This window comes from Mauremys reevesii, linkage group 3 (genome assembly GCF_016161935.1).
Source record: "Mauremys reevesii isolate NIE-2019 linkage group 3, ASM1616193v1, whole genome shotgun sequence".
Taxonomy (NCBI): domain Eukaryota; kingdom Metazoa; phylum Chordata; order Testudines; family Geoemydidae; genus Mauremys; species Mauremys reevesii.
The window spans coordinates 64759086-64787020 of record NC_052625.1 but is presented as its reverse complement, the minus strand read 5'-3'; the positions used below and the strand labels follow the sequence as shown (position 1 = coordinate 64787020).

General features: G+C 46.9%; 1 protein-coding gene across 1 annotated transcript; it reads right to left on the bottom strand.

Annotated features, from left to right (window-relative positions):
- Positions 1 to 94: 94 nt before the first annotated feature.
- MRPS18A (mitochondrial ribosomal protein S18A) lies at positions 95 to 27896 on the bottom strand. Its single transcript, XM_039531569.1, has 6 exons — positions 27743 to 27896; positions 26542 to 26573; positions 23469 to 23573; positions 14233 to 14356; positions 11738 to 11804; positions 95 to 796 (listed from the first exon to the last, which is right to left on the bottom strand). Exons 1-6 carry the CDS (start codon positions 27846 to 27848, stop codon positions 652 to 654), a joined length of 579 nt encoding a protein of 192 aa, XP_039387503.1. The 5' UTR covers positions 27849 to 27896; the 3' UTR covers positions 95 to 651.
- Positions 27897 to 27935: the final 39 nt, after the last annotated feature.

Here is a 27935-nt window from a genome sequence, read left to right as displayed (position 1 = left end):
AACCACACACTGTTCTATGCAGCAGCTGCAATCTTGCCAAGTTTGACAACTCTCAGCAAGTTTCCATGGAAGGAGAAGAAAACAGACCAAGTCATTAAGAGTGTCAATGTGTTTTGTATTTGTCAGGCACAGGAGTTACAGGGAGCCAGTAAGTAATCCTAACAGGCATATAGTGAGACACAATCATCATGCCAAATGCCTGACTGCCACTGTCATGTGTTTTCTGCCTCAAACTAAGGTCATTACAGACTACAAAAATATTCCACTTGTGTGATTAACACAATTTTCATCACTCCTGATGAGGTAGTAGGGAGCAGAGAACTTTTTTTCAGAGTCAAAGATTCTAGGGCTTGGGCCGGTGACAGATCAGATCTGAGAGGTACTGTCCTTCTAAAGCTTCCTGCTGCAAAAACCCTCTTGGGTCGTCATGAAGCAATGATCCAATCCTTTCCTGCTTTTAAATTATAGTCAAATGTCAGCCCTTGTTCTACCTGCACAGGAAGGCAATGATGATGAATCCTGCATGCTCCAGAGGAGCAGATGGTTGCTTGCTCACTGGAGACAATGCAGAATGCTAAAAGGAGAGATGCTTGGAATCAGGGTGTTGCCTGAAGAGCTGTGATCCGTTGGCTATGCAAGTTCCGCTGTGCCTCAGTGATTTAAATAAACAGGCCTCTGCCCATAGTTGATGTTGTTCATCAGCAAGGGATGTCCAACACGAAAGGGGATTCTGCACCACTTAGGGCCCCTTCTCCAGAGGGGCTTAGCAGATCTGACTGACCAGCGGGTAAGATACCTGTAAAAACAGAAGCAGAAAAGCACCTCAAATTTGAGACCGATAACTGAGAAAAGGCTTTGGCTGAAGCAGGGGTGACCACTGCCTCCTTTTTAATATAGAGGCAAGGACTATGAACACCAGAGAGCCCAGTAAGCAAAGCTCCCCATTGGATCAAGAAGGATCACTGAAAGGGAGCACTGCATCCTGGGACTCGTAGGCTGTACCTCTGTATGGAAGACAATGGCAACTGCCATGAGCTCCATTCTGTGTAAATTAGGTGCAGGCTCCTGGCAAATTGTCCATCTGATCCTGTTTGGCTAAGTTTGAGCCTCCAGTTCCTTTACTGTATCAAAAACCAACTCTAAATTCATCTCGTTGGGAAGACACCAACTCCACAGCCAGCCTGAATAAGGCAGGCCCAACTCAGCTGAAAGTCTCCAAAGGCGTCAGTCTATTTTCATTAGGGAGGCAGCTATTTCGCCTGGGATTCTGGCCAATTAATTTATACATGCACACACACACACACTTATTGTGATGTGCTTGTATAACTGTTCCAACTTGCTGGTGCAGGAAACCAGAACTTGCAATGCAAAAAGCACTGGGAGTGGAATTACAACTGCAAATATATTGCAAGAGCAACTCCTAGCGATTTAACGGACTAAACTGGATTTTTACAATTTGAACTTTACATCTTATACGCAAGATGGAATTTCATGCCCAGTGTCAGCTAGCAGGGATCTAATTCCATGTCTGGGAGGCCTGGAGTTTTGTTGCCTTTCAAATCTTTCGCTACTGGTAGGGAGGGAACAGAAGTCCTTGAAGAAATATGTTTTGTCAGGCATGATCTGAAGCAAAACTCTGATGTAAACCATTCTTGGACAAATTAAAATTTGGAACAGACTGGTAAGCTTTTTGCCCTACAATGTTGTTTGCCGCTCTCTGCTGAGTAATCATGTGATCTCAGTGTGACTCCAATCTGTTTCTCTTCCTCCCCCCCCACCCCAAAAAAAAAAGGTTTTGTTGCCTCTTATTTGCATCATGTGTGAATTTATATGTTAAGTGCTTTGGGCAGAGGCCATGTGCAATTTATATGTATAGCAAGGCATTTACTACATGCTTGGGAACTGTAAAATAAATCTCACAGTGCTGGGTGGTTATGGACTATATGAAAATAGCACACATTTTGCCAGCACTTTTTCTTCCTCAAGGATCCCAAAGAACTTTACAAACAAATTGTGTTTAAAGATTTCTGCTACTGAAACGAAGTTGCCTCTCAGCTGCTTTACAGGCAAATAAAGAGATTTAGGCTTTCCGTCAAGGAGCTTACAACTAGAGCAGACATGAACTTGTACAGAGGAGACAACAAGAAGGGGGTGAGAATGGAAGGGAGAGTTGCACATCATAGAATCAACTCACTTGTTCTCATTTGCATATACTGGATTAGTCCCTTTCTATGGTTAATCTTATACTGGTGCATTAGTGGAGCCTTTAGGACAGGAAGTTAAGGAGACTCCCATATTCAATTGAAAATGCAGGCAGGATTTAGAGCTACCAAAAGCAATTACCAATTTGGAGTTTGGCCAGAAACTGGGGTTAATGCTATTTCTTTTGGGAGAAGTTCTACAGGCTCTTTAATGAGCACAAAGGGACAGGTCCTTATTTTTACATTTCATCTGAACTGCAGCCATCCACCTACAGTGAGCTCTGATGGAGTGGAACTTAAGTTACAGGGAAAGAGGAGGAAAATCCAAAATTGTTTCAATGCATCACAATGTGCCAAGTGCAGTTTTGATCACGTGACCATCCACTTACGGGAAAGAGCTCCCATGATAACAAATGATCTCACTAGAAGAGGGAAGCATAGTTAATATCGGAAATATACATCAATGCTGTGTGCACATTTAGACAGCCGGTGGCTTTAAGAAATCCCTGTTTCCATGTGGGCGCTGGAAGCGCACATCCCAAATCGGCATAGGAAAAAAGGATTTAGTAATGGCCTGATTTTAGAGCTTTTGTTATTTCTCCGTTGAGCAGGTCTAATCCAGCCCTCTGCTCCAGCTCTTTGGCTTCCTTTGGGGACAGCAGGCTGGGGCTTTTCACTGTTAGCTGAAACAGACATTTGGACGCTCTCCCTTCCTGGAGCATAGTTTGCTTTTACTGTTTCTAAAGCTTGCTTTGTCCAAAACTCAATTTTGACCTATTTTGCTTGCTGCTTTTTACTTTGATGATCCTGCAATGGCAAAAAGCAAGCATTGCCCTGAGGCCCGTGAGCAGCCACTTTGCCGCAAAGCACCTTTCCTACTCTCTGCCTAACCCCTTGTTCCCACTCTTTGATTCTATAATGCACTCATTTTCGATCAGGAAGGAACACAGAGGGGAAAGGCCATGGAACCTGTCCAGCACCTGGAGTTTTCAGGCTAATTCTGGTTTCTGAGCACAGTGCTTGGTTTGATAATTTGTGCATCCCATTCCACTCAAGTTTTCTTATTTCTCATTACCACTGTATGCAAGCACTAGGGTCCATTGTAGGGGGGGTGTCTTTGCTTTCCCCTACATTTCACACGGTCGCATTTTCTTAACCACGTCAGTGCTGCCAGGGCAGAGCTTAGAGCCTGACGTGACTTGGAGTGTGGATGGACAAAGCATTCTGCATTCTCAGAGTCGTCACAAACTTTTGGCCACACAAGTGCAAAAGGGGCCACGGCTACCAGTCCTGGGGAAAGAGGTTTGGGAGAGGTGTGTGCGGGTAGCCCCACATCACAATCACCACTATGTAACAATATGTGGTGGGAGTGAGCAGCATGCAAAGCTATTTTCAACCCTGCTGGGTGTCTGGCAAGAATGAGAAGTACGAAAACAGCTGCAGTTGGTAACCTGTGGTCTTTGGAGCACCTTGGGCCATCCCAAATTGCGATGGTGCAGGGAAGTCGGGTTCCAGGGTTCAGTCTGTGAGAGGGACAAGCCTACAAGTTCCGTTATCCAGACACTGCTGCTTAACACTAAGGAGTGGGCTAGGGTGAGGGAAATGACTTGCACATGGGGCAGCTGCGGCCCTGCGTGCAGCTCAAGCAGGAGCCATCCCAGTGCAGCTCAAGGCTGAACTTCTGAACCCTGACTGAACTTTTTCAATCTGGCGCTTGTTTGGATTAAGAGCAGAGGGCTTGAGCCTATGCAGGAAACACTCTATCAAAGTGCTGGCAGGGCTGCCTCCTCCTTGCCACGTCCCCTTCCCAGGATGCCTCTTAGCTTCCACTCACCTGAGGCTGTTCTGGTTCTTTGTTGTTGAACTCATAGTCTACACAGAACATAGGGAACAAGGCTACAGGCTTTCAATGCAGGTGAGAAGCCACATGCCATGTAAGTTAAGTGCTGATAACAATAAGAAGCTGGAGTCAGCTTCCAGATTGTGGAAAGGGGTGTCTGCAGGAGACACACTAATCCCAGCGAACACTTCCTTCTAGGAGTTTAGCAGCCAGTTGCTACTAAGTAATCTCCTTCTTACATGACACAGGGCAACTTCTCCTTTCTCCAAGAGAAAAAGAAGGACTAAGACTAGGGAAGAATAAGATGGGAGCTATCTGCACCCAATACTCTGATTCTAAGCCTTATAATGCCTCCTTCTGGCAGGAAGGTGGAAATGGAGTACTTGTGAGCTCTCCAAATCCAGCTCTTCTACCCCATAATCCACAGCGCCTCCCACTGGCAGAGAGCAGGCCCTGAGAAGCTATGACCTACAGTCACAACTGTAATCCCCATACTAGTTTATGGAAGGGATGATTTCATGGAGTTTTGCTTTAACCAATATTTAGGTCCCGACTAAATGAGCAGCCAGTGTAGCTTCCACATAAAAGTGACTCCAGACTCTGCCTCTGGGATGGCCATTGAGCTCAGAACAGCAATCTCCCACACATGGCTTCTAACAATTTATATACTGGAAAGGAAGCTGCCAAATTAGTGAGGTTTCTAATCTTGAAAGCAAGGAGGGAGGTTTGATCTGCAGCTGCTCATGACAGCTTCCCAGACTGTTCTGGTGTGTGTGGCCTGCACACATATGGCTCTGGAATTTCTGAATGCAGACTGCAGTTGCACATGGTACTGGAAAAGCCTTACAAAATCCCACTCTCTCGAGCTGGCCGTTAAAAAATGTTGTTGCTGGAACATGTAACTGCTCAGCAGATGCCAGGTGAAAGCATAATAAAGGCATAACTAGGTATAATGTGAGGAAATTAAGAAAAGAAAAATGCAGGCTGAAGATCAGGGAACAATCCCTGGCAATGAGGGATCATCTCCTTAGCCTGTGGAATCATCTCAAGGAGGCGGCAGAAGCCCTAAACTGGGCAAAGCACTAGAAAGTGCCCTGTAGGGAACAATTCCGCATTGCCAGGAGATGGAGTCGAAGGCTTTTCTACCTCCAGTTTCTACAAACATGATACTATGGGCAGAGGCATCACTCCAACGTGTGATGAAGCGGGGCAAAGGGCACAACAGCTAACACACTCTGTTACACTCTGGCCACCAAAACATGGATACCCGACAACAGTATTGCTACAATGGGCCCTCAGCTGGTAAAGCAGCTAACGGATGGCATTAACAAGCTACTACTGTCAAGAAGCTACCAAACAGGAAGCAAAGAGGATATGAGAAATAGAGAGAGAGAGGTCTCTCACCTGGGCAGTATCCGGACAACAGGGAGGAGATCACAGCCACAGAGTGCTGCTTAGACCCAGACCTCCTCTCTCTGGCTCAGCTGTTAACCACAAGCTATCACAGCCTGAGTAGGTATCTCACATACTTGCACTAGACCTGCTTCTACCACTGTCACTTCTCAAACACCTCCTTAGTGTTAAAGCACAGAGGGCTCTCCCAATCCTGAATGCAGACTCCTTCTTATGCAGGGTAGCGTGTGTAACTGAAAACAAACTAGGGTGTGCGGGTCACCATCTCACAGTGATCCAATCCTCAGTGCTTGCCCCGCCACACACAAAATGTGGGCAGCAAGAATGGGAACAGTTAGTGCCATCACCACCACATTACTGGAAGCACCTTGAGTGTGCAAAGGGGATGCTGCAAGTGACCTGATGGAAAGAGGAGCTCAGATCAGGGAGGGACTCTTATCACGCTTCAGGGAAGGGACCGGTGAGGAGAGGTTCACACATCAGGTAACATAATGGGACCACTTCTCAGTCAAGAGGAAACAGGGTTTTTGTTTCCCTGAAGAACAACAGATATGTGAGACACAGCACCATGTACGTGCAGGGAGCATACTTGTGAAACATTTTATGGAGGGACAAAGGGGACAGGGCAGGCTGGGGTGGCTGGGTGCTAAACACACAAGTTATAATCACTGGGCCAAGAGGCCAGCGGCTGGGCAGCAACTCCCATTACCTTACAACAGAGGTCAGCTTGCTTGACTGAATTCCTTACAGTGGCACTTGGCAAGCACCATCAGAGCCATCACCCAGATGAGATCAGAAGGCAGACCCTGTGCTAAGAAACAGGGTCACTTCAATTGACAGGGCAAGTGGAATTTGGGCACAGCATGTTGGGAGACATAAGGTCATCTCAGAAAGGATATTAAGTGTAGCAGAGGAAAAGTTCAGGGGCTGCTGCTGTGCAGTCCCCAAAGTTAGTTTGTGAGAAGCCAGAGTCTGACAACTGCCCAATAAGCTGTCCTTTGCTAGTTGCCTCAGGAACCCTTCAGCCCATCCCAAGACCTGGTCTTCCACTCCATCTCAGCAGGTAAGGAAGGAAGGAGCTGCAGATGCCTTAAGAACAAAGACTATCTGTTGGGACCATTTGTGCAGATGGCTTTTCATGGGAAAGTCCTTTGATGAACAGCCCTTTGAGAGGCTCCATGGAGCCACTTGGCCAGGGCCTCAGTGTAGAAGCTCACTTCAGGGGAGGGAGGGAGAAACAAGGGAGTCTTGCATTGGTCTGGTCTGCAGAAACCTCCAGCTGATGCTGCTCTGAGCAGCACTGATGGGACTCTGGAATGAGCCATGCGTTAAACCTCCTCTGCTTCCCTTGAATGAAGCCATTTGCCTGATTCCTGCCAGTCGCACATTGAAGCTTAAGTTCAACTCTTGGAAATAGGATTTAGAGCCTCAGTCCAACCTTTAGCAAAGATGCTGGGCTGTGACTCCTACTTAGGGAGAAAGGTCTATGGGGATGGAATGAAACCACTGTTATACTGATCAGCAAGGTTTCCTGGTTTTTTACTTAATGACCTGCCAGGGGTAGGTCTACTACCAACAGTGAATCTCTTCTGACCCTAGGGAGGGTGTATGGGAATCTAACACCAACCTTCTCATCTCAGGCAGCAGTCCTGAGCCTGTCACTCCAGTAGCCAATGAGAGCACTTACTCAGTCTAAGCCTCAAGATGACCCACACTGGCTGTTTGAGAAGCGGTTCAAAGCACCAAACACCTTCACATCCAGCTCAAGGTAACATTTCCCCTCCTCATATATGAGCTCAGGTCATCCTCCCTGACACCCTCTTATGGAGCTCTCTGGTGGCCATGTCCAGAGCTAGACAGTCTCTTCGTAGCTCTCTCAAAAAGAGACAGTGGGACAGGGGTGGCCAACCTGAGCCTGAGAAGGAGCCAGAATTTACCAATGAACATTGCCAAAGAGCCACAGTAATACATCAGCAGCCCCGCATCAGCTCCCCCTCCCGCCACTCCCGATCAAGCTGTTTTGTGGCATGCAGGAGGCTCTGGGGGAGGAGCGAGGGCACAGCAGGCTCAGGGGAGGGGGCGGGAAGGGTTGGAGTGGGAGCAGGGCCCGTGGCAGAGCCAAGGGTTGACCACTGAGCACCCCCCAGCACATTGGAAAGTTGGCGCCTTGTAGTTCCAGCCCCGGAGTCGGTGCCTATACAAGGAGCCACATATTAACTTCCAGAGCCACAGGTTGGCCATCCCTGCAGTGGGACATTTCTACAGCTAGGGCAAAGAGCCAGACAGGACAAGAGGTGGCTGAATGGGCTGCTTATCTTTCCGCACAGGGGAGCAAGGAGAGGAATTTCAGGAGCTGAGGGGGGTGAGCACATATAACTGCAGATAAGATACTAACAGAGACACACTGTCCCTCAGCTTGGGGAAAACCTCTAACCCAGGGATTGGCAACCTTTGGCACGCGGTCCGTCAGGGAAATCCGCTGGCGGACCGGGACGGTTTGTTTACCTGCAGCGTCCGCAGTTTCAGCCGATCGCAGCTCCCACTGGCCGTGGTTTACCATTCCAGGCCAATGGGGGCAATGGGAAGCAGCAGCGAGCACATCCCTCAGCCTGCGCCATTTCCCGCAGCCCCCATTGACCTGGAACAGCAGACTGTGACCAGTGGGAGCTGCGATCGGCCGAACCTGCGGACGCTGCAGGTAAACAAACCATCCCAGCACACCAGCGGATTTCCCTGATGGGCCTCGTGCCAAAGGCTCCCGATCCCTGCTCTAACCGCCACATGGAGACGAGACTTTACTCTTCACAGAACCACAAAGCTCTGCATCCCTATCGTCCTGCTTCCTGTTCAGGAGATCCAGAGAAGGAACTATCATGTGAAAAGAAGAGGCCAATGCAAGTTCCTGAGACAGAGATGTGTGGTACAGGGGCAGGGTGATGAGGGGAAACGACCTGCAACAGGGCAACCATGTGGTGGGAAGGGGATGAGAATCAGGGAGAGCTTGACATTGCTAGGCATCTGAGCAAGCTGCTCTTCTCCCAAAGTCTGCAGCTCTGGTACCCCCCAGAAGTTAGGCACCACATCACTCCTCACCTCCCTTCCTCTTGGCTTTACTTCCTCATATCTCCCACGTCCCACCCACCTGCCATCTTCCTTCAGCTAAAGACCAGAAAGACACTCTACAGAGCCCATGAAGTGATGCCCCTTTAGCCAGAGAGAGAGGTCATTGCAGAGTAATGCAAGGCGCTCTGCCTTCCTGCCTGTCCCATGTTCTGCTAAGAGGCCAGCCAGGCCCAGCTGATAGCATTTCAATAGCAGAGTCAATACGCTGCAGCAGTGACAGGCAGGGAGAATGTTGTTTTTAAACACCGTTCACACAGTAGTGCGGGGGAGAGGAGGGAGAGAGGCATAGCCAGCACTACAGGAAGAGCTAGCTGAGTTCAGTGGCTACCTAGGCTGGTTTTAAGATCCCTGGAACTTGTTCACTTGTCTCCCTCCCCTTGGAAGAACTACTGCAGGGCTTTAATAAATGGACAGAGAAGTTGTCTGGTGTCACTGCAGCTCCTGTCGGGGTCTCTGTAGAAACTTTTTTTTGCAAGGACACTCCGCAGCGAATCCCCATGGATGTCTCCAAGGCTATAGCAGCAATGCCAAAGGGAACTAAGGATCTCATTCAAGTAGGGAGGCACCTGGAGAGGCCAGGAGGCTGTGCTAGCAAGTACCAGAGCACTCAACTCAGCAGTCCCCTCAGGGGAAGATGGGAGTGGGGGCTACTGCTCTTGGGGAACTGGTAAATACACCATTGAGCTGTGTGAGACAGTGTTGGCTGGGAGAGGCCAGACCCTTCTGCTCTGCCTCTCACTGCAGAGCCCCCCTCCATCCTGTCTCAGGCCCCTCTCAAAGCACAACTGACCCCTCACCAGGCTGGCACTTTGAAACCCAATCGGCTCAAAGGCAGCAAAGTGACAAGTCAGATGACCTGAGGGGTCCTAATGTTATACCTCAAAGGCTTTGTGGGGAAACTGGTAAAGGCTCCTCAGCTCTCACTGCACTGAATGGAGGTGGCTGAGTTTACTCAAAGGTCCCAGGCACCTAACTCACTATGGACAGGATCTTAGGTCCCCCATCGCCACAGGATCTGAGCACAACCCACATACTTGTGGATATTTGAGGAACTTCACAGATGGGGGGGAATCAAGGCAGAGAAATTAAATGAGTTGTCCAAAGTCAGACAGGGAGCCCGTGCTTGAGCCTGGAACTAAACCCAGGTCTCCCAAGTCCCAGGCCAGTGTCTTAAAAGATGGACTTGTGGTTGACACTGCTGTGTACCATGAAGGGAAAGGGAGATGGCCATTTGGGCAGGAGGAAGGAAGCGGTTAAAGTCTTTTGCCCTGTGCAGTGCTGGCTGCTGTTCCAGAGAGTGATGTGGGAGGCACAGGTGGGGGTAGGCACGTGGCCAAAGCTCTCACAGCGCTGCAGCAGCCGAGATATGGCAAGGCTCCAAAAATGCAGAGCTTTTTACCTCCAGCAGTTAGAAGAGACAATATCTAAGCAGCATTCCTGAAATGCCCTCATTGCAGTCCCCCAGCTCCTAGCCTGCCTCCCTCAGCTTCATCCTCATCTTCCCCAATCCCCAGCCTGATCTCTCAACCCCAATCCTGCCTCCTTCACAAACTGCCAGCTCTTCTCAACTCCCCGCCTGCTGTGACCCAGCTCTGTTCCCTGCCTGCCCCAGCTCTCCCTGCCTTCCCTTCCCTAACTCAATCCCAGCCCCAGCTCTGATACCTTTCTCCTCCCACTGCAGAGCGAGGCGACAGTGATCCAGTAGGGAGCACTCAGATACCAAGTCCCAAGCTTGGTTCTCAGGGGTGCTATGCTGCCAGATGTATATGGAGGTACCCATCTGAAGAGCCCACGGCATGATTAGTAGAAGTCAGGGTGCTAGCCCTGGAGCCTTGGTCCTTGCAGTGGGATCTAGGATCCCTAACCAGCTGGGCAGAGTTGCTGTGTGTGATAAACAATTGCTGCACTTCACCCCAGATGTGCTGGATATGCACAATTAATAAATAATCCCAAAGAGGTTTAAGATATGGAAATGTGAGGTATTTCAGAGCCCAATATCTGAGGGCCATATCCTATACAGTCTACCACTGTGGAGACCCTGACTGTCTGCACACAATCTGATCCCTGCTGACAGCACAGCGTGGGTATGTCTACACAGCAATTAGACACCCGCAGCTGGCCCGTGCCAGCTGACTCAGGCTCGTGGGACTTGGGCTGCGAGGCCGTTTAATTGCGGTATAGACATATGGGCTTGGGCTGCAGCCCGAGCTCTGGGACCCTCCCACCTCGCAGGGTCTTAGCGCCGGGCTCCAGCCCAAGCTTGAATGTCTACACCGCAATGAAACAGCCCCTTAACCCAAGTCAGCTGTCATGGGCCAGCTGGGGTTTTTTAACTGCAGTACAGGCACACCCCCTGTGGCCTGGCAAACCCCAAAGAGCTGCCCACCAAGTCTCAGCTAGAAAGCCAGGCCCAAATCCCAGGAGTCTCAAGCCACCCTGAGATTTGGAGTCTAAACTCTCCCAGCAACAGGCCCATGGCCTCTGGTAACCCCACAACTCTCTAATGAAGGTTCATAAACCGCTTTGACATCTCCATGGAAACAGAGTGTGAGGTCATAAACAGGGGATTAGCACCTCCCAACAGTGAGGGAGGCACAGAGGGTTTTCAGTTCTCCCATCAAAGGCCAGGGGGCTGGGCAGCGGGGGCGGGGGTGTTGAGGGGGAGGAAGGAGGGAAAGAGAGCTTGTTACACAGGAAGGGCAAGCTGAGGGTGACTGACAAACTATAGGCAAAAGGGGAAAACAGGGAAAGGGCAAAGAGTGCAGCATGCCTGTAACAAGCTCCTTTTGCCTGCCCTCCGCCACCCACTGCTATTGCCCACCATGGGCTTCTCTGCATCCTGTCTAGCTGAGGGATTTGTACCAGCAGTCCTCAATGCAGTATCCTCCCTGCACTATTGCCAATTAGGGGGAAGCCGGTGGGTTTGAGGGAAGGAGAACGTATCTCATGTGTACAGCAGTTTCTTAACTCTGTGTGGAGGTTTGGATCAGGTATGGTTAGTTGTGGAGCGCCTTGAACTATTGGCAGGCCAGAGCATAGTGACGGAGCCTCACTCATTATAGGTCCTGAATCCAGGCTGACTTCACTGCCTTAGGCTTGTTTGGAGGCAGAAATGCCCTCCCACCTCCAGTCCCCTTAAAGGCAAGAGAAAACTATTCACCTGTTGAGCTTGGGTTTCTTGGAAACATGCCCTTCAGGAAGCAGCGGCCTGTGGTTTGGCAGCAAACCTGAAATGGGAAAGGAAAGATGTGAGATTTTGCATTGTTCCCTTGCTAATAGCTATAGTTATACCATTCTGAGATCCCATTACAACTCATAAGCTAAGCAGCCTGGTCAGTATTTGGAAAGGAGATCGCTAGAGAGAGCCCAAGGGGCTATAATGGAAGGGGGATTCTTCCCGCCGAGTCAGTATTGAACCAATACCCTAATACAGGCAGGGGCGCAGTGCTGCTGGAGGTGCTGTATTTGACATGAAACATATAACTGAAGAGCTGACCACTTATGGTCACTAAATATCCCCGGTGCTGTTTATCAGAGTGAGGGCACCGACATCTAGCCAGATTCCAGCTCAAGGATTACAATCTGCCTCTTTGAATTCTCTCTGCATTTTAATTTGAATATAGCATGGGAGAGCAGGCATAATGGCTAGAGCAAGGAAACACTTAGGGGACCTGGGATCCATTCCTGACTGACACCTTGCTGTGTGACCTTGGGCAAGTCACTTCCCCATCTCCGTACATTAATTGGAAATCCTCAGATGAGTGGGGCTATATGCCAAACATTACATTCACTTCCTATCCTGAACACTTGTGGCTATGCATAAATTGTTCCTTTATTCCATCTCAGAGATCACTGAGACATGAAAGAACAGTTACTTACTGGATCCCTCTGACTACATGTTCAGTTCCCTTGGAATTCAAAGCCCACAGTAGCTGAGAACTCCTAAAAGCAGGCTTGGAAGGGCAGTTGTGGGACCTATGCTGGCTACATCATTTCAAAGAACCACAATAACTGTAGGGTAAATAACCACTCTCTTTTCAAGAACATGTCAATGTGGAGCCCACTGCAGGCAAGAAGTATCTCCAATGGATAGTCGAAATAAAATATATATATGTGTAGCATTTCATCAGTAGATTTCACAGTGCTTTACAAAAGGGCTTTTCCTCATTTACAGAAGAGGGAACTGAAGCACAGAGAGGTGACACAACTTGCCCAAGGTCACCCAGCATGCCAGTGGGAATAGAACCCAGGCTTCCTGAATCCTACTTTGTTACTATATCCACTAGGCAACACTGCCTCCATGGAATTCCACCTGCAACGATTGGAGAGCTGCTCTCCTGAACGTTGCATCTGACCTAGCAGCTAAGTCCAAGGCACAGCACTTGACAAAGGTCAGTGGGTTACTCTACATGAGATCTCTGACATTGGCACATATCTGAAGCAGGCAAAACAAGTCATTTAAGCTCTGGTGGAGTGAGTCTTGATATTCAGTGGGAGAGGTACAGCAGCCAGTGATGGAGGCAAGCGTTACCATCCTGAATCTGAGACAGCATATGTATTTGTTCAGTCTCTTCAGGTCTAGGACAAAGATCAGCCATCCCTTCCCTCTTTGGGATAAAGACGCACTGCAAGTAGAAGCCTCTACCCCTGTACTCCTGTGGAACTTCTTCTATGGCTCCTAGATAAAGCAACAAGGCCACTTCTTTCTGTAATAGGCTCTCATGAGATGGGTCCCTCAAGAGGGATGGGGAAGTGAGTGGGATAATCATGGACATGGTTCCCAACACCCATTTGTCCAAGGTGATATCAGACCAAGACCAACGAAGTGGGGCAAGCTGGGTCCTGAAGGTAGTTGCTAGAGCCTATTGCCTTTGTTGGGGCTGATATTTGTAGGAATTCCTACTGGTGAATGGTGTGTAAATCCTCTGGGATCTTAGGGTGGTCTGATTCCTTTAGGGAGGTAGAGCCTAGTCCTCGAACTGAAGAGCTCCATTTCCTTGAATGGGAGATCTTGAATGGTATCCTACACCTCTCTTGGTACCCTCCAGGAAAATAGCCATGAGGTTAGTCTCCTGATCACAAATGTAGCCATCAACCTTGTGGCTATGTCCAAGGCCTGTGTGGCTGCCACCTGCTGAGCTCTCCTGGCAACCATCTGGCCTTCCTGGCCTCCCTTCAGCTCCTTCTCAGTGTCTTGAAGCAATTTAGGCAAAAATGGATCACCCTCTTCCAAGTCGGGAAATTGTATTTGGCAAATTATGCCTGGTAATTTGCCATATGTAGTTGCAGTGAAGCCAACAGGCTTTTTGCCTGAACAGATCCAATGTTTTGGGCTCTTTGTCATCAGGAGTTCCTTTCACGGACTTGGATTTTTCTTATACTGCTGTGACGACTAATGGCTCATGGTTTAGGTGGAAGGAAGAAGGCTCAAAATTCTTTAGGGCCACTGGATAGCGTTTCAACACCCTTTTGGAGGTTGGTAGAAAGGGCTTTGGGTACTTGGTAATAAGGGGTCCCAAAACAGTACGAGCCCACTGGCAGCTTAGTAACTCTGGTGGTCGTGGTGGTGGGAAGGGAGGAAGGTATGTTCCCTCCCCAAAGTGGTTACTACTAAATAAAGGGGTCTGGGGCTTGTTCCCAGACAGGACTCGTTACCTGCTCGATGAGCCATTTGTACGCACACTGCAACTTTCTTATGCTCCTCCAGACAAAGACCTGTGATCCTATGGGGCAGCATTCCTCCATCAGAACGGATGAACTGACTCAGCAATAAGACATCCTAGGGAAGTAAGGAAAGAAGGTAGAATGATCAGTGCCAGAGCTGCACCAATGGCTGTAATTCTTAGGTGCTGATACTGCCCCAGTGCTACATATGAAAAGTTCAAAATTATTCCTTCCGGTGTATATTATCTGGGATTTTGTCAGCAACAAATTTCACCTGCCATTGTGTAGCCTATTGGCTTAGCTTTGTTAGGTCCTCTGAAGTTCAGAGTCTTTTATAGATTAATTCATGTAAATCATTGTGTCATCATCCATTTTTGCCATCTCACCATTCTCTGCCGTTTTCAGACTATGTACCTAATATAATCTGTCAAACATCCAGCTATACAAAGATACAGTTTTACAAAACATGCAAAAAGATATTTTCCACAATGTTTTTGATTGAGTGGAGAACTGATCTTTAGCTCATCAGGAGCAGTGTACACAGATGTCTGCGCTCACACGTTAGGCCACATCTGGGTTTTCCCCTGTAAACTGAGCACAGGATTTTCCTCTACTGTTTATTCCTCAATTCTTTATCCAATTTCCCAAGGTGGAGCTTCTGTCATGTCCCTTTGGGGTGGAGAGCAAAGGGGGATTAGTCCAAAATTTAGTAAATCTTGTCAGGAGTAAGTGCTTCATAAGAGAACTAACTTTCAGCCCTTTGGCTGCATGCACATTAGGAGGGACTGTTAGAGCAGTGACAAGGAAGGGAAGTCTTGTTACCAGACAGCACTGAGAGCAGGTTGTGTGTTCAGCCAGAGTTCAGAGATCTTTGTAGACTTCACTGCTGTTGACCTTTCAGATGAAAAGCTACAGAAGTGCAAAGCATTATTTATAAAACACAATTTAAGTGGTGTATCTCCAGGATCTGGTAACACCACATAACAGGGATGATGGAGCTTTAGACACAGCAGCGGCAGCTGCTGCACTGGGGTTCATTAGCTGTGCAAAGGGCACAGCCCAGCATTCAGAGATATGCTTTCCATTTCCACACGCAGCACAACAAATGCCAGCACACTGCTCAGACCAATGCAGACACACCCCTTTCACATGCTGATATCATATGTTATCCCATGGGTCCACCGGAAATGCTGGGCTTGTTTTTCCCAATCTGCTGGAAGTTTCCCACTGCCAGACTCACCGAACTAGTTGGGAGTTTATTTCTCTGCTGCTGCTGTAAACATTTCCATATTTTGGGTGGAAATTTCTATATTTTGGGTGCATGCACATGTGGCTTGCAGCCTGGGAGAGACCTGTCAGCAGGCATTCCCCATGCTCAGCCTGAGAGAAATCAGGGCCAGGTGGAAGAGCACAATACACACTCCCATACCTGCCGATGCAGGCAAACTAGACCTCTGCTATGGGCTGAGCCAATACAAAAGCCAGGATATCTAGCTATCAAGGGTTTATATCCCATACCCACCACTACGGTATTGGATAGACTTGATTCTGAAATAAACGGACTGTAGCACTGGTTCTGGGAGCTATTGCTCATGCTAGATCCTCTCAAGCCCTGTTGACATCAACAGAAACTGAGTCTAGAGCTTTATTAAGTCACATTTTCTCTACTACATAAAGGCACTTGTGCCAGAGTATCCAAGGGGCCTGCCACTGACTCCTCCTCACTACAGTTCCTGTTCTCTGGCTCCATTCTAACCCTCTTTTTCAGACCCAGTCACTTTTAAAATTAAAAGTTTAGGCAACTTAATGCTGATATAAGGGATCTGACCAATAACTCTGTGGACTGATGATTTATCCAGACAACAGGGACAACATCCCTACCAGTGAGCCTAGGTGCTAACCCAGAGAGACCATCTAAGGACAAAAGGAAAGCTCAGTGTCCATGTCCCAGCCAATCTCTGGCCTTGGCACTGAGGCCATGACAAGAGGGCTAATTACTGTCAGCTGGATTGGTGGACATTGGACTGAGATCTTTTCGGCCACTGCTGATGGGAGCTGGATTTCATTGACTGATCCAGGGTGAAACGCCACATCCCTTTCCCCAGCTCTTTCAGCCATCCAGTTCTCTATGTTGCCAATGACTCGGCTCCACCACCCAATACTGAAAGAGCTCGCTTCCGTAAGAGAGAAGAGTGCAGCTCCAAATGCCCAGGGTGTGAAAACTTTCCTAACTGCTTTAAGTAGCCTGTTTTATTGTTCCTTTATGTATGGTGGGGGGGAGGGGTAGGAGAGAGTTAATAGTAATTTTTAGGCTGTTCCAGTATTTGCAGCAATGAAAACCCTAAGCAGGCCACAGCCCTTTACGTGGCATGTTCTAAGTGTGGGACACCACTGCACCCAGGGTGTGCTTGGTCCAAGGGCTTTCTCACATTACCACCACACCCTGTGGTGTCACAGGGTCGATATCAAATGTTTCCATGCAAAGAAAGAAAAAAGGAGAGGGGGAGATAGATGCTCTTTATCTATTGTCCTGCCAATCAGGAGAGTCCATGCCACAATGTTAACCCAGCCCAATGCTGTCAGCACCAATCAGCTTCTCTCTTGTGACAGTTATTTCTTTATTGAAATCATCTATGTCCCACCCATTTCTGCCTTACAAATTATGCTCAAGGTCATTTGGCTTAAAGTGCTGCACATTGGTGAGAATCTTATGATGACTTCGGAAGGGTCCTAAGTGTAACATGCTAGGTGCCTCGCCCAGAATCCTTACCCAGATGCATCCCACCCCTAGGGAGAGGGCAGATACAGACAGCCAACTTTGGGAGGATGGGGAGGAAAGGTGAACAAAAACATAAAGGGGTTAAAGGAAGAAAAGAAGTCTGGCAAGGTTACATGTTGTCGTCATGTTCCATGAAATTAACTTTCTGTGCTAGTGGGGAGCCAAGACTGTAACCACAGATTTGCTTTAATCACTGGACAGCTCCCGGGAGAGGTCGGACCCAGATTCCCACCCCTGTAATCTGTAGCATCTGATGAAAACAATTTGGACTGAATTAATCTAGGGCTAATAGGCAAAGGCTGCAGTTCTGTCTCCCCTGTGTGCTGCCAAAGTACGACATATTTACTGCCTGCTCAGACTAATGGTGTTCAAAGCGGAGAAGGGGAAAAAGGAAAAACAAGTTTACCCTTCCCTACAAAGGGTGGATAAACTGGATAAAATATATAAAACCAAGTCTGAACAGTACATTCCCTTGAATGGGTGGCCTGCTGAAATGCAGCACAGACCCAATATCTGCAACCCCCTTTGAGAACTAAGACTGAATGCTAGTTATGCACATTTCATCAAAATCTCCATTCGCTCTGAGAACAGTTCTGTTTGTACAACGAAACAAGTATGGGTTTGTACCAGACATATCTGTCAGTTGTTACTTTGAGCTACATAAGAATCAGTTTTCTTTCTTTCATTACTCCTGGGAGCTTTACACCATTCTCCAGGCATTATATATCAGGTATATTTGGGGGCTGAGACTTCTAGGTTGCAGGTTCTAATCTAGCCTAAGGTTGACAGTAACTGAAATTGGTTTTCATCTCTAATGGCTATTAGGTGACCTAGGTGAAATGAACTAGGATGTCAGTCAATTTCCCAGTGGACAAGCGTCCACATCTCTAGAGCCCTGCGCGAACACAAAATTTGTATCTGCATCTGGTCCACAAAAATGGTTCATGGATATAAAGTGGATATCTGCAGATTTGCAGGGCTTTAGAAACAAAATCTGTATCCGCATCTGATCCGCAAAATTGGTCTGCGGAGATCCGCGAATTTGCAGGGCTCTACCCATCACATAAACTACTATCATAATTGGTACTAACTGGCCCAATTGCTGGGAACTTCAGTAGAATCCAAGAAATGAATGACCAATGGAGGCTGTCCCCCTCAAGGGCAGGGTTGAGGAACATTGATAAGGAGGCCTGATGGAAGCTTGACCTGCCACTGCCCATAGTGCCATTTTTGGGTGATTAAGAATCTTGTTTATCTGACACCAAAACTAAAATCACTTATTGTACCACTGCCTCAGGGTCCACTATCAGAGATGTTAGAGAAGTAGTAGTCCTGAGGTCATCTCTTCCATCCCCCCACCAGGAGCTAATGCAAGACTTCCCTGTATTATAGTGCTTTATCCAGTCCAATCATGTGTAACCCCAGTAATGGAGCTCACATGCTTTCCTTTGCTTTACAGCTGAGTGGTATCTCATAGATTCCTAAACTGTAAGGCCAGAAGGGACCACCACAATCATCTAGTCTGACCTCCTACACACTGCTGGCCACAGAACCTCGCCCACGCACTCTTATAATAGATCCCTAACCTCCGGCTGAGTTACTGATGTCCTCAAATCATGATTTAAAGACTTATAGTTACAGAGAAAGACTTCAAGTAACAGAGGCCACAAGACTTCCCTGAAATAATTCCCATTTGAACTAGAATCTCTCTTTTAGAAAAAAAACATCCAGTATTGATTTCAAAATTCCCAGTGATGGAAAATCCACCAGAACCCTCGGTAAATCATTCCAATGGTTAATTACCCTCACTGTTAAAAATTTCAAATTCTTCATTTCTCAATCACTCACTTCTGCTGTGGCTAGGAAGCATAACTGAGATTTTTCTGGGGGCAAAAGCAGCATTTATTCCACCCAAACACTTCAAAATTTGAAAAACCATGACTGATACAAAGTCTAGACATACAAGAGACATACTGAAACAGAGATTATTTACAATAGAACTCAAGTTACTCTTCACAACTCCAATCAGTCCCACTGGAGTAAGGCACGCCTCCAGCTGTGGATTTGTCATGATCTGCTACTGCTCTGATTTACCAATCCACACCATCCCCCCTCATCTTTCTCCAGCCTCTCCTTTGATTTGCAGCAAGAGAACTGGTTATATAACCCAAGACTCACATTCATTCAAAGGCCAAAACTACTGCCGTGATGGCCTACATTCCCAGCCTGCTTTCTGAGACCAAGAATGCAAACTTTCACACGATGGCTCCCGAGATTCCAGCCAACCTTCTTAAAACAAGGTGAGCTTCCCTGGCGTTCAGTTTTCACCTCCCTCCTGAAGATTAGTATCTAAGGACCAAACTGAATGCTACAATGGGGCAAACTGCATAGCCAATTGCAAGCACACTGACCAGCCTAGCTGAATTACAGCCCTAATCTTAAAAGAGGATCATACCTTTCATCCAGTGATGGGACCTACAGTGAACTCTGATATTAGAACTCTACTCTTGGGCTCTAAAGCCACAAACAGCACAACATTCTTATCTACAACTACCTCTGTGCTTCCAAGTAGCCCTCTTATTCTCACCAGTGGCCGAACCTCCTACCACAGAGAGCACTAGAAAGTGATTCCTAATATTCATCTTAAATTTCCCTCTGTGTAATGAGGTCTCACTGCTTCTTGTTCTACCCTTTGCTGACAATACACGTTTGTCCCTCTCCCTTGGTGATCAAAGTGTTTTGGATTACTACCTACCCAGACTTGGGTTAGAGTGTGGGTGCTGGGGGTACTGGTGACCTGTGCTATACAGGAGATGAAACTAGATAATCCTCGTGGTCAATTCTGGTCTTAAATGCTAAAACCCCATTTTATTTGCTGCATTTGATAGGCTGAATCTTTGTTATTTCCTGGCTCTCTTTGCAATACCCACAGACTACAGTGCTGAGCACATTAGAAGTCTATTGATTTTTAATTTCTCTAGGTTCTTAAACTTTGATCCATGAAACACTTGCTGGTGACCTGATGAAATGTCACCAGCTGGCTCCTTGTTTCCAGTTGCTCGGCATCACATAAAAAAAAACTAAAACCACATTACATTCTTTCCTAACGTTACTTTTCTGCGTAAGCAATTGCTGTAGTTATATATTCTGCAATAATGAACTGGAGAAGAGTTCCTTCAAGACAATCTTTGCATTAAAGTGTGGGCAGCACTATGAACTAGATAAGTTCATGGAGGATAGGTCTATCAATGGCCATTAGCCAGGATGGGCAGGGATGGTGTCCCTAGCCTCTATTTACCAGAAGCTGGGAATGTGTGACAGGGGATGGATCACTTGATGATTACCTGTTCTGTTCATTCCCTCTGGGGCACCTAGCATTGGCCACTGTCGGAAGACAGGAGACTCGACTAAATGGACCTTTGGTCTGACCCAGTATGGCCACTCTTACGTTCTTATGAAAAAACTCTGATCCCCAGGATGGATAGTATTTTTCTATCCTCAGTGTTTGCAACTCCTCCCAATTTAGTATCATCTGCAAATTTATCATTCTATTTCCTGATTCTTCTAGATAATTACGAAGACCAGACCAGCCATTGGACCACTTCCCTCAATCATTTCTTATTGCACTCTGCTCATAGTGTGTTCAATCCATTTATAATGTTTCCATCCTAGCCAATTTAATGTCAACAATATTTCACTAGACACTATCAAATATTTTATTGACGTTTAAATCCCCCACTTACTGTGTCACCTGCGTGGAATAAGTTTTTGTTCAGCATGATTCTTCATAACCCCTCAACACTACTTGTTGCTCCTAAGTTCCGTTATCCGGTGAGTGCTCAATGTGGTTCTCCCCTTTTGTCTGTTATATAACTAGGAATAGAGGTTAGATTTCCCAAAGGGCAATTGCCAGGACCATATTTCTCTTTCTCACATGTTTATCTCATTCACTATTTTCAAATCCTTTGGTACCTCCCCAGTTTTTTATGCCTTCTCAAAAATAACTGCTAATGGAGCAGTTGGTTTGTTAGCTAATTCCCTCAAGACCCTGGAGGGCTGCATGTGATCTTGACCTGCTGGTGTGTGTATAAGTCAATGTCTCTAAGAATTTCCTTACCTGCTTTTTTGCAATAGCTTATTCACAGGATTGTCATCACTACCCAATTATTCAAACTTCTTTTCCTTATTTTTCTTGTTATAGATACATGAGAGTAGCTCAGCCATTTTAGAGTCATTCTGGCTTTCAATCCCCTCATCATTAGTGGGCTTACTTTCTCACAAGTATTTATTTTCCTCCAGATGTATTTGTATCTATATCCCCCTAATCCCACTGGCATTAACTTATTCTGCATTTTTGGTTGCCTTATCTTGTAACTGTGCATTCTTGTCTGGTTCCCTTCCTTTCTATTTCTAGTACAGATTTTTTTTGTTTGGTAGTGGGGTTTTTGGCTTTATTTTTTAAATGCAGTTTTTGAAAAGCCCCTTGTAATACTACCTTCTCCAAGTCTTATTTCCCATATTATGGGTTTTCAAAGGCACTTTTGGGCCTTTATTATAGGATTCTCTACTGCCTTCCAACAGTGTATTTTAAAAATTCCTCTATAACCCTCTCACACTAGATTTCCCCCCAAAATACTTGCTGAAAATCCATTTCCTTTTATTGACAGGAAAGGAGTTTCAAACACAGAAAGGCTATTTTTGCGGACACCTCCATATCCAGGCACAACTTTGTATAAAACAGTTATTGGGCATTTGTCATGTTTCTAAACACCTTCCCCGCCCCCCTTCCCATTTTCCACCATCCAGTTATAAAGATAACTGATGGCAATGAGAAGCTTGCAGTGTTTGGAGACATTATATCTAATTCCTCTTTGGGAACAATGACTCAAGCTTTCTGAGCTACCTGGAGTCAGGAATAGGCTTGAACAAGCTGCCCAGCAGCGGGTTTACTACCTAGAGTCCAGTTGTAGGACTGATTCAATGTTGGATACTGGGGCACATTAGAAAGATAAATCCATTCCAGATCATATGCTGGGTGGCGAGGGATGCACGTTTCCAAAGTTCTAACACAGGGGTAGGCAACCTATGGCATGTGTGCTGAAGGCAGCACGCGAGCTGATTTTCAGTGGCACTCACACTGCCCAGGTCCTGGCCACTGGTCCGGGGGGCTCTGCATTTTAATTTAATTTTAAATGAAGCTTCTTAAACATTTTAAAAACCCTGTTTACTTTACATACAACAATAGTTTAGTTATATATTATAGACTTATAGAAAGAGACCTTCTAAAAACATTAACATGTATTACTGGCACGTGGAACCTTAAATTAGAGTGAATAAATGAAGACTTGGCAAACCACTTCTGAAAGGCTGCCAACCCCTGTTCTAACATGTCCTATCCCTTCCTTCCCGCTGCAGGCAAACTACTCCAGACCAGATATGAAGGATCCAAAGGAGGGCTGTGTGGTAGGCAATGTTCCCTAAACTGTGCACATTCACGGTCACATAGCAATCTTCCATGTACCACACATCACAAACCATGCTACTTACAACTTTGACTCTGCCCCCACCTCACCATCCAGCTCCAGTTACCGCCTCCCATTGGCTGATTGTTTGAGAGCTGAGACACAATAAGGTTCTGGCCAAGGAACCCCAGCAGCAGGCAGGGCACACCTCTGCCAATGGGGAAGAAGTAACCAGAGCTGAGTGGTGTGCCACAGAGCCAGTGTCGGTGGGAATGGAATGCAGCCTGTGACTGGGCTCTGGAGTCCATGCACCTGGACACACCACCAATTGGCACAACACCGCTCACTCATGGAGGGCAATGCCCCATGCCACCTGGCTCTGGTTACTGCCTTCACATTGGCTGTGGGAACTTGGAGCTTTTCTGACCGTGGCCAGCCTTGCGCCTCTCTCTTCCCCCCCCCCCCCCCCGGCCCACAGGTCAGGTCACACCTCTGCCAATGGGGAAGCAGTTACCAGAGCTGGGTGGTGTAATGGTTGAACCCCTTCCCTGCTGGCATGATGGAGGAGCAGCCTGCCAAATTCAAATGGCATTGCGACCTGACGACCCAACACACAGGATCCAGCTGCTCCCAGTCTCTGCCTCCACTCTGTTCCCCCATGGATGGAGGCTCCACCACGTGAGGCTCTGGGAAGTTTGTAAACCGCTAAGTACAAGGAAAATTTAGAGGACACATTGGTAATAGGATAGTAGTTAGCACAGGACTAGCCAGCTGTGCTTAGATGCTGTTCATCGAAGCCAGTTGTGGCTTTGAAGGAACTGCTGTCGCACAAAGGGTTTTTCACTAAACCTTAAGGAAGGGGAGATGGAGCTATTAATCTTTATTCTGCCCAGGAAGCTAAAAGAATGGCAGGCTGTGCAGTTTAGTAGCAGCATGAGTACAGCTTTGAGAATAACATTCAACTAGCTAAGTGTCACCACACTTACCTCATAATTGTATTTGTGCTTCAGGTTCCAGCGACAAATGGGACACTGACCAGAAGGGTTAGGAGGAGTTGGGGTTTTGACATCTTCTATAATTCTGCCCTCAATCTGGGAAACAAGTCAGAGGATACACTGATCAGATGAAGAACCCATAGTTCAGGTCTATGTATACATTCGGGGTATGCAGGCTTATCGCTCAAGTTCCAACAGCTTACTCAGCACTGTATGAACATAAGAGAGTCCCTGTACTAAGCTGTTTATAGTCAGGTACATATAGAACAAGCATTTCAGATGTACATAGGAGCTGGCACAAGTCCAAAGAGTCATTAGGGCCTGGTAAGTCTTGATCAGTGGATTTGTGTTGAGTAGTGGAGAGCTCAATTAATTCGAATCCCTCCTATTTTGCAGACGTTTCATATTACTTGGTAGGTAAAAAAACTGGAGAATTCAGACTGAGCTGTCTACTTCTGCGAGTGCAAGGTAGTAGTGATGGGGACAAATCCTTAGTGTTTGAGTTTGGGTCGATGTCACCCAGTGAGGTACTAGCTGTTGGGAATATTTCATGCCACAGTCTGTGTTTTGGACCAATGCCCTTCTTGCCCAGTGAAATACAGTTAAATCACCGCGGGCAGATTCTCTCAGTACATATAACTTTTATTAAAGAATCTGTTGTACAGTTGGATGACTCTCAAAAATCATCGCTTGATATTAACAATCTAGCCAAACACAGGCCAGCATCTAGTATTCTGTTCTTTGTCAGTCTGGGTGTAGACCTGGTGACATTAAACACTGCACTGACTCATTTGATAAACAATTCCTTCCTGGTAATAGATAAAGATCTAGCATCCATGTTGATTTATTACATCTACATCCTTTGATACTGCTGACCATGAGGTGTTGCTGACTTGTCTGTGAACCCTAGAAAAGAGCCACATGCCCTGAGTGGCTTCAGTCTCATCTCTTGAGAGAAATTTCAGAATGTATTTTTTGGCTCCTCTACACCTGATCACTCTTATGTAGGTTTCTGTGTTGTCACACCATGTGTTCATTGTGCATACGGGGCCTGTAGAAGGGCTAATAAGGAGGCATAAAAGTTTGTTTTCGTGGGCTGATAAGACCCAGCACACTCTCATCCATACATGGTAAATACCTTTCTCAATGTTTGATAAAGATCGGAATACAGATAAAGGCTAGCTGTCTGAGGCGGAATCCAGAAGAGACTGAAGTGATGTTGGTAGGATGGGTGGAAGATATGAGGAAGACTATGTCTGCCTCTTAATTGATGCTGTGTGCCCACCATTTGTTGAGAGTTTCCTCTCTGTGGATATTGATAGATCTCCAGTTGCTGATAATTTCTGCTACATAATCTCTTAACAGCATCTCTTCCCCCCCCCCACCATTTACATCTGGCCATGAATTTGTGACCATTTCTTTCAAATAAGGATCTTGCTACTGCGATTTATGCTTTTGTTACCTCAAGTCTAGTTTATTGAGAAGTGCTCTGGATGGAGCTTGGAAGTTGAAGACTGTGCAGATTTCAGTAATCCCCTTACATGTTCCCCCCACATCGGTCAGGGGAGACTGCTGATTTATCGACCCCAGGTGATTACCACTGAAACGCTGTGCATAAAGCACAATTAGGAGAAAGGGCAAGAAGTTGGACATGAAAGTCCCTTGTTTTTGAATGGAGACGCTTTTAGTAGGGGTGTTCTCCCTGAGGGGCTTCCAACATTAGAATTCATTTCTCCATTTGGGCTGAAATAGCACTGATCTTTTGACCTTCTGGGCATGGTGCAGGTTCATCTTTTTCTCCAGATTTTTGCAGAAAAGCATGCTGAGTGCTGGTGCACATGGACTTGAGGGTAGGAAAGAGAGAGATGGTCATCCATCCCCCAATTCCCATGGCTGCTGATTGGTTTTACTCTTGTTGGTACAAATATGTTAAAAATACAATTTCATATCAAGGACACTTTTATGTTATATAATGAAACAAATCTAAAATAAATATAAAAATTCCGACCCAGTAAAGTGCTCAGATTTCAGTCAATACATGATATCTAATGTAAAAATAACCAGAAAAGAAACCCAAGCTTTTTAGAGAACACACTTTTTGGTAAGTGCTGTCTTGCCAAATCTTGTCTACACATCACTAGCAAAGAAAGGACGATTGTTGGCCACCTTTGAATTCATCCGGTCACTCCTACTTATACCTGCTGGTAATATAACAAATCGCTCTCCTTTTTGGTGTTTGCCTTCCTCCTGATCTAGAAAACGGACAGGATCTCAAGTCCACTGAGTGCCCCAATACTTAGGGAAGGGCTGGAAGGACTCTGGAAGCTAAGACCCCATAAGCCTGTGTTCTTGTTCTGAGAAAAGGGTGTTATGAACTTGAAACCAAAGAAAAACCTCTGTGTGGGATCTGAAGGACTGCTCACCTGCCAGAATCCATTTTGGAATTAGGATGATTTCTGGTAAGTTTACTAGTATGCATGTAGGTTCTTCTATGGTTTTTAATGTTTTTGCTTTATTGCTTTTACCTTAAGAATAAAATGTGCTTGCTCATAAAGAGTTGTGTAGTATATTAACTGTGGTAATTACATGGTTAACCATCTCTGAAGAGAATGCAAAAAAGTCTGTCTTCTGATGGGGATATCAGAGTTTAAACTGCTCATCTTGGAAACACCCCAGTCTGAAGGGGGAGAGATGAATTCCACCACTCAAGAGGAAAGGCTGGGGAACCAGAAGCCAAGAGTGCTCCCCTTGCTGAGGGGACTACAGGCACTGAGCTGTGATGTAGGCTTTAATACATAGCATGTGTCCCTCATTTTCACTGACCCACTGAATATGAAGGATTCCAACCCCCTTCCATCTAACAAGTCTCCCCCCCAGCCAGGACCTCCAATGTTAGCATGTACTGTATGTCCCACCTCCAGACAAAATATGCCAATGTGACCAAAAAAACCTCCCAACAACTTCATCCCTGAAGTTTCTAAAGAAAATGTGTTTCTACCCATACTACAAAAATGTGGCTTTAGAAGTAGTGTGTATTGTGACTTGGAAAAAAGTAATAACTTACAACAGTTGTACTTCCTTCTGTAACTTCCACAACTGCAGAAATAAAAGTTTGAAAACAAGGTCAGACATATTCAAGCTGGAACTAGTGACTTTCTTTTAATTAATAAACTGAAATTATGTACAAACAAAACATGTGGTGGACAGAAGTCAGGGATGCAAGAGTGAGTGTGACTCCCCAACAGAGCAAACATGAGGTATGAAGACTGCCAAAGATAATGCTTTACTGGAGGGCAGTTGCAGGCAGAGTAACCATAGGAGACCAATAGGCAGAGCAAAGGGCAGGCGTTTCAAACTGGGGACCTCTCATTGCTTAATTTTTATTGTTTTGGAGTATATCTGTGGTGTATTCAAAAGTTTTATGATTTCCCTATTATCTCTGGTAATTCTGATCAAGGAAGTCTAGAGACCCTCTTAAGTAAAAGCAATCTTAAATGTCAAGCGTTTAGGCTGCCTTCAGTGTTTTTTGTTTCTCCATGGTTAAAGCCTGTGTAGGGAGGAAAGAAACTTCCTTGCCCTTCTGGCTGTGACAATCTTCAGACAGAGTACAAACACCTTGCTTTGTGAAACTAAAAGAGCAGAACTGTGATTTTGGAGGTTCTCCCATTCATAACGATGGGAAATTAAACCTGAACCTTAATTATTGCAACTTTAATGACAACACAATTATTTCTATTTGTTTTAGATTACTTATATGTCCCTTAGCATTGCAGTAACTCAGTGGTGGACAATCATCAATGGAGTGTATCTGCACCCCACCCTTTTGAGGAAGGGGAAGCATTATCCTCATTACACATCTGGGCAGATAATGTGACTTGTCCAAAGCCACACGGGAAGCGTCTGTCTAAACAAGCACCTGAGATCAGGTCTCTTGAACCCCTGTCGCTAGCCCCACCCCTCGCTGCTCGCTCACAAGCCGACCTTTGCCACGCAGCTCGGAGGGGGCAGCACCCTACAAGTGCCAATCTCAGCCCCGGGCCGGCCGGCCGATGTGGCTGATGGGCGCCTCCTGGTTCTGGGCCCAGCCGCGGTGCCAGCAGCAGGGGTAGATTCTACCCTGACGGCCAGGAGCCTGCGGCCCTTCCCTGCCCGCTGCCCCCCCGCGAGACCCGCCCCCCTCGCTCTGACCAGGGCGGCAGCGCAGCGCTGGCTCCCTCCGGCTCGCGTCTCCCGGCAGGGGCGCGGCGCCCCCCTCCCCGACTCACCCTGCCGGAGCGCGCGGGTCGGAGGCCGGGCCCAGCCGCCCCCCAGCCCCAGGAGACCAGAGACCAGCCGGCTCCAGCCACCGCGCAGCAAGCCGGTGGCCGCCATCTTGCGAATCGGCCCTGATTCCCCCCCACCACCACACACCCCGCGCCACTTCCGCTTCCGGGGCGCTCGGGCCCGCGGGCGGGAAGA

Coding starts and splice junctions, on each gene's coding strand:
- MRPS18A (XM_039531569.1), bottom strand. CDS start 27,848: ATGGCGGCCACCGGCTTGCTGCGCGGTGGCTGGAGCCGGCTGGTCTCT. Junction 26,574..27,742: donor GACCCGCGCGCTCCGGCAGG/GTGAGTCGGGGA, acceptor TTATTTCTGCAG/TTGTGGAAGTTACAGAAGGA. Junction 797..11,737: donor AAGAAACCCAAGCTCAACAG/GTGAATAGTTTT, acceptor CTGTTTTTACAG/GTATCTTACCCGCTGGTCAG.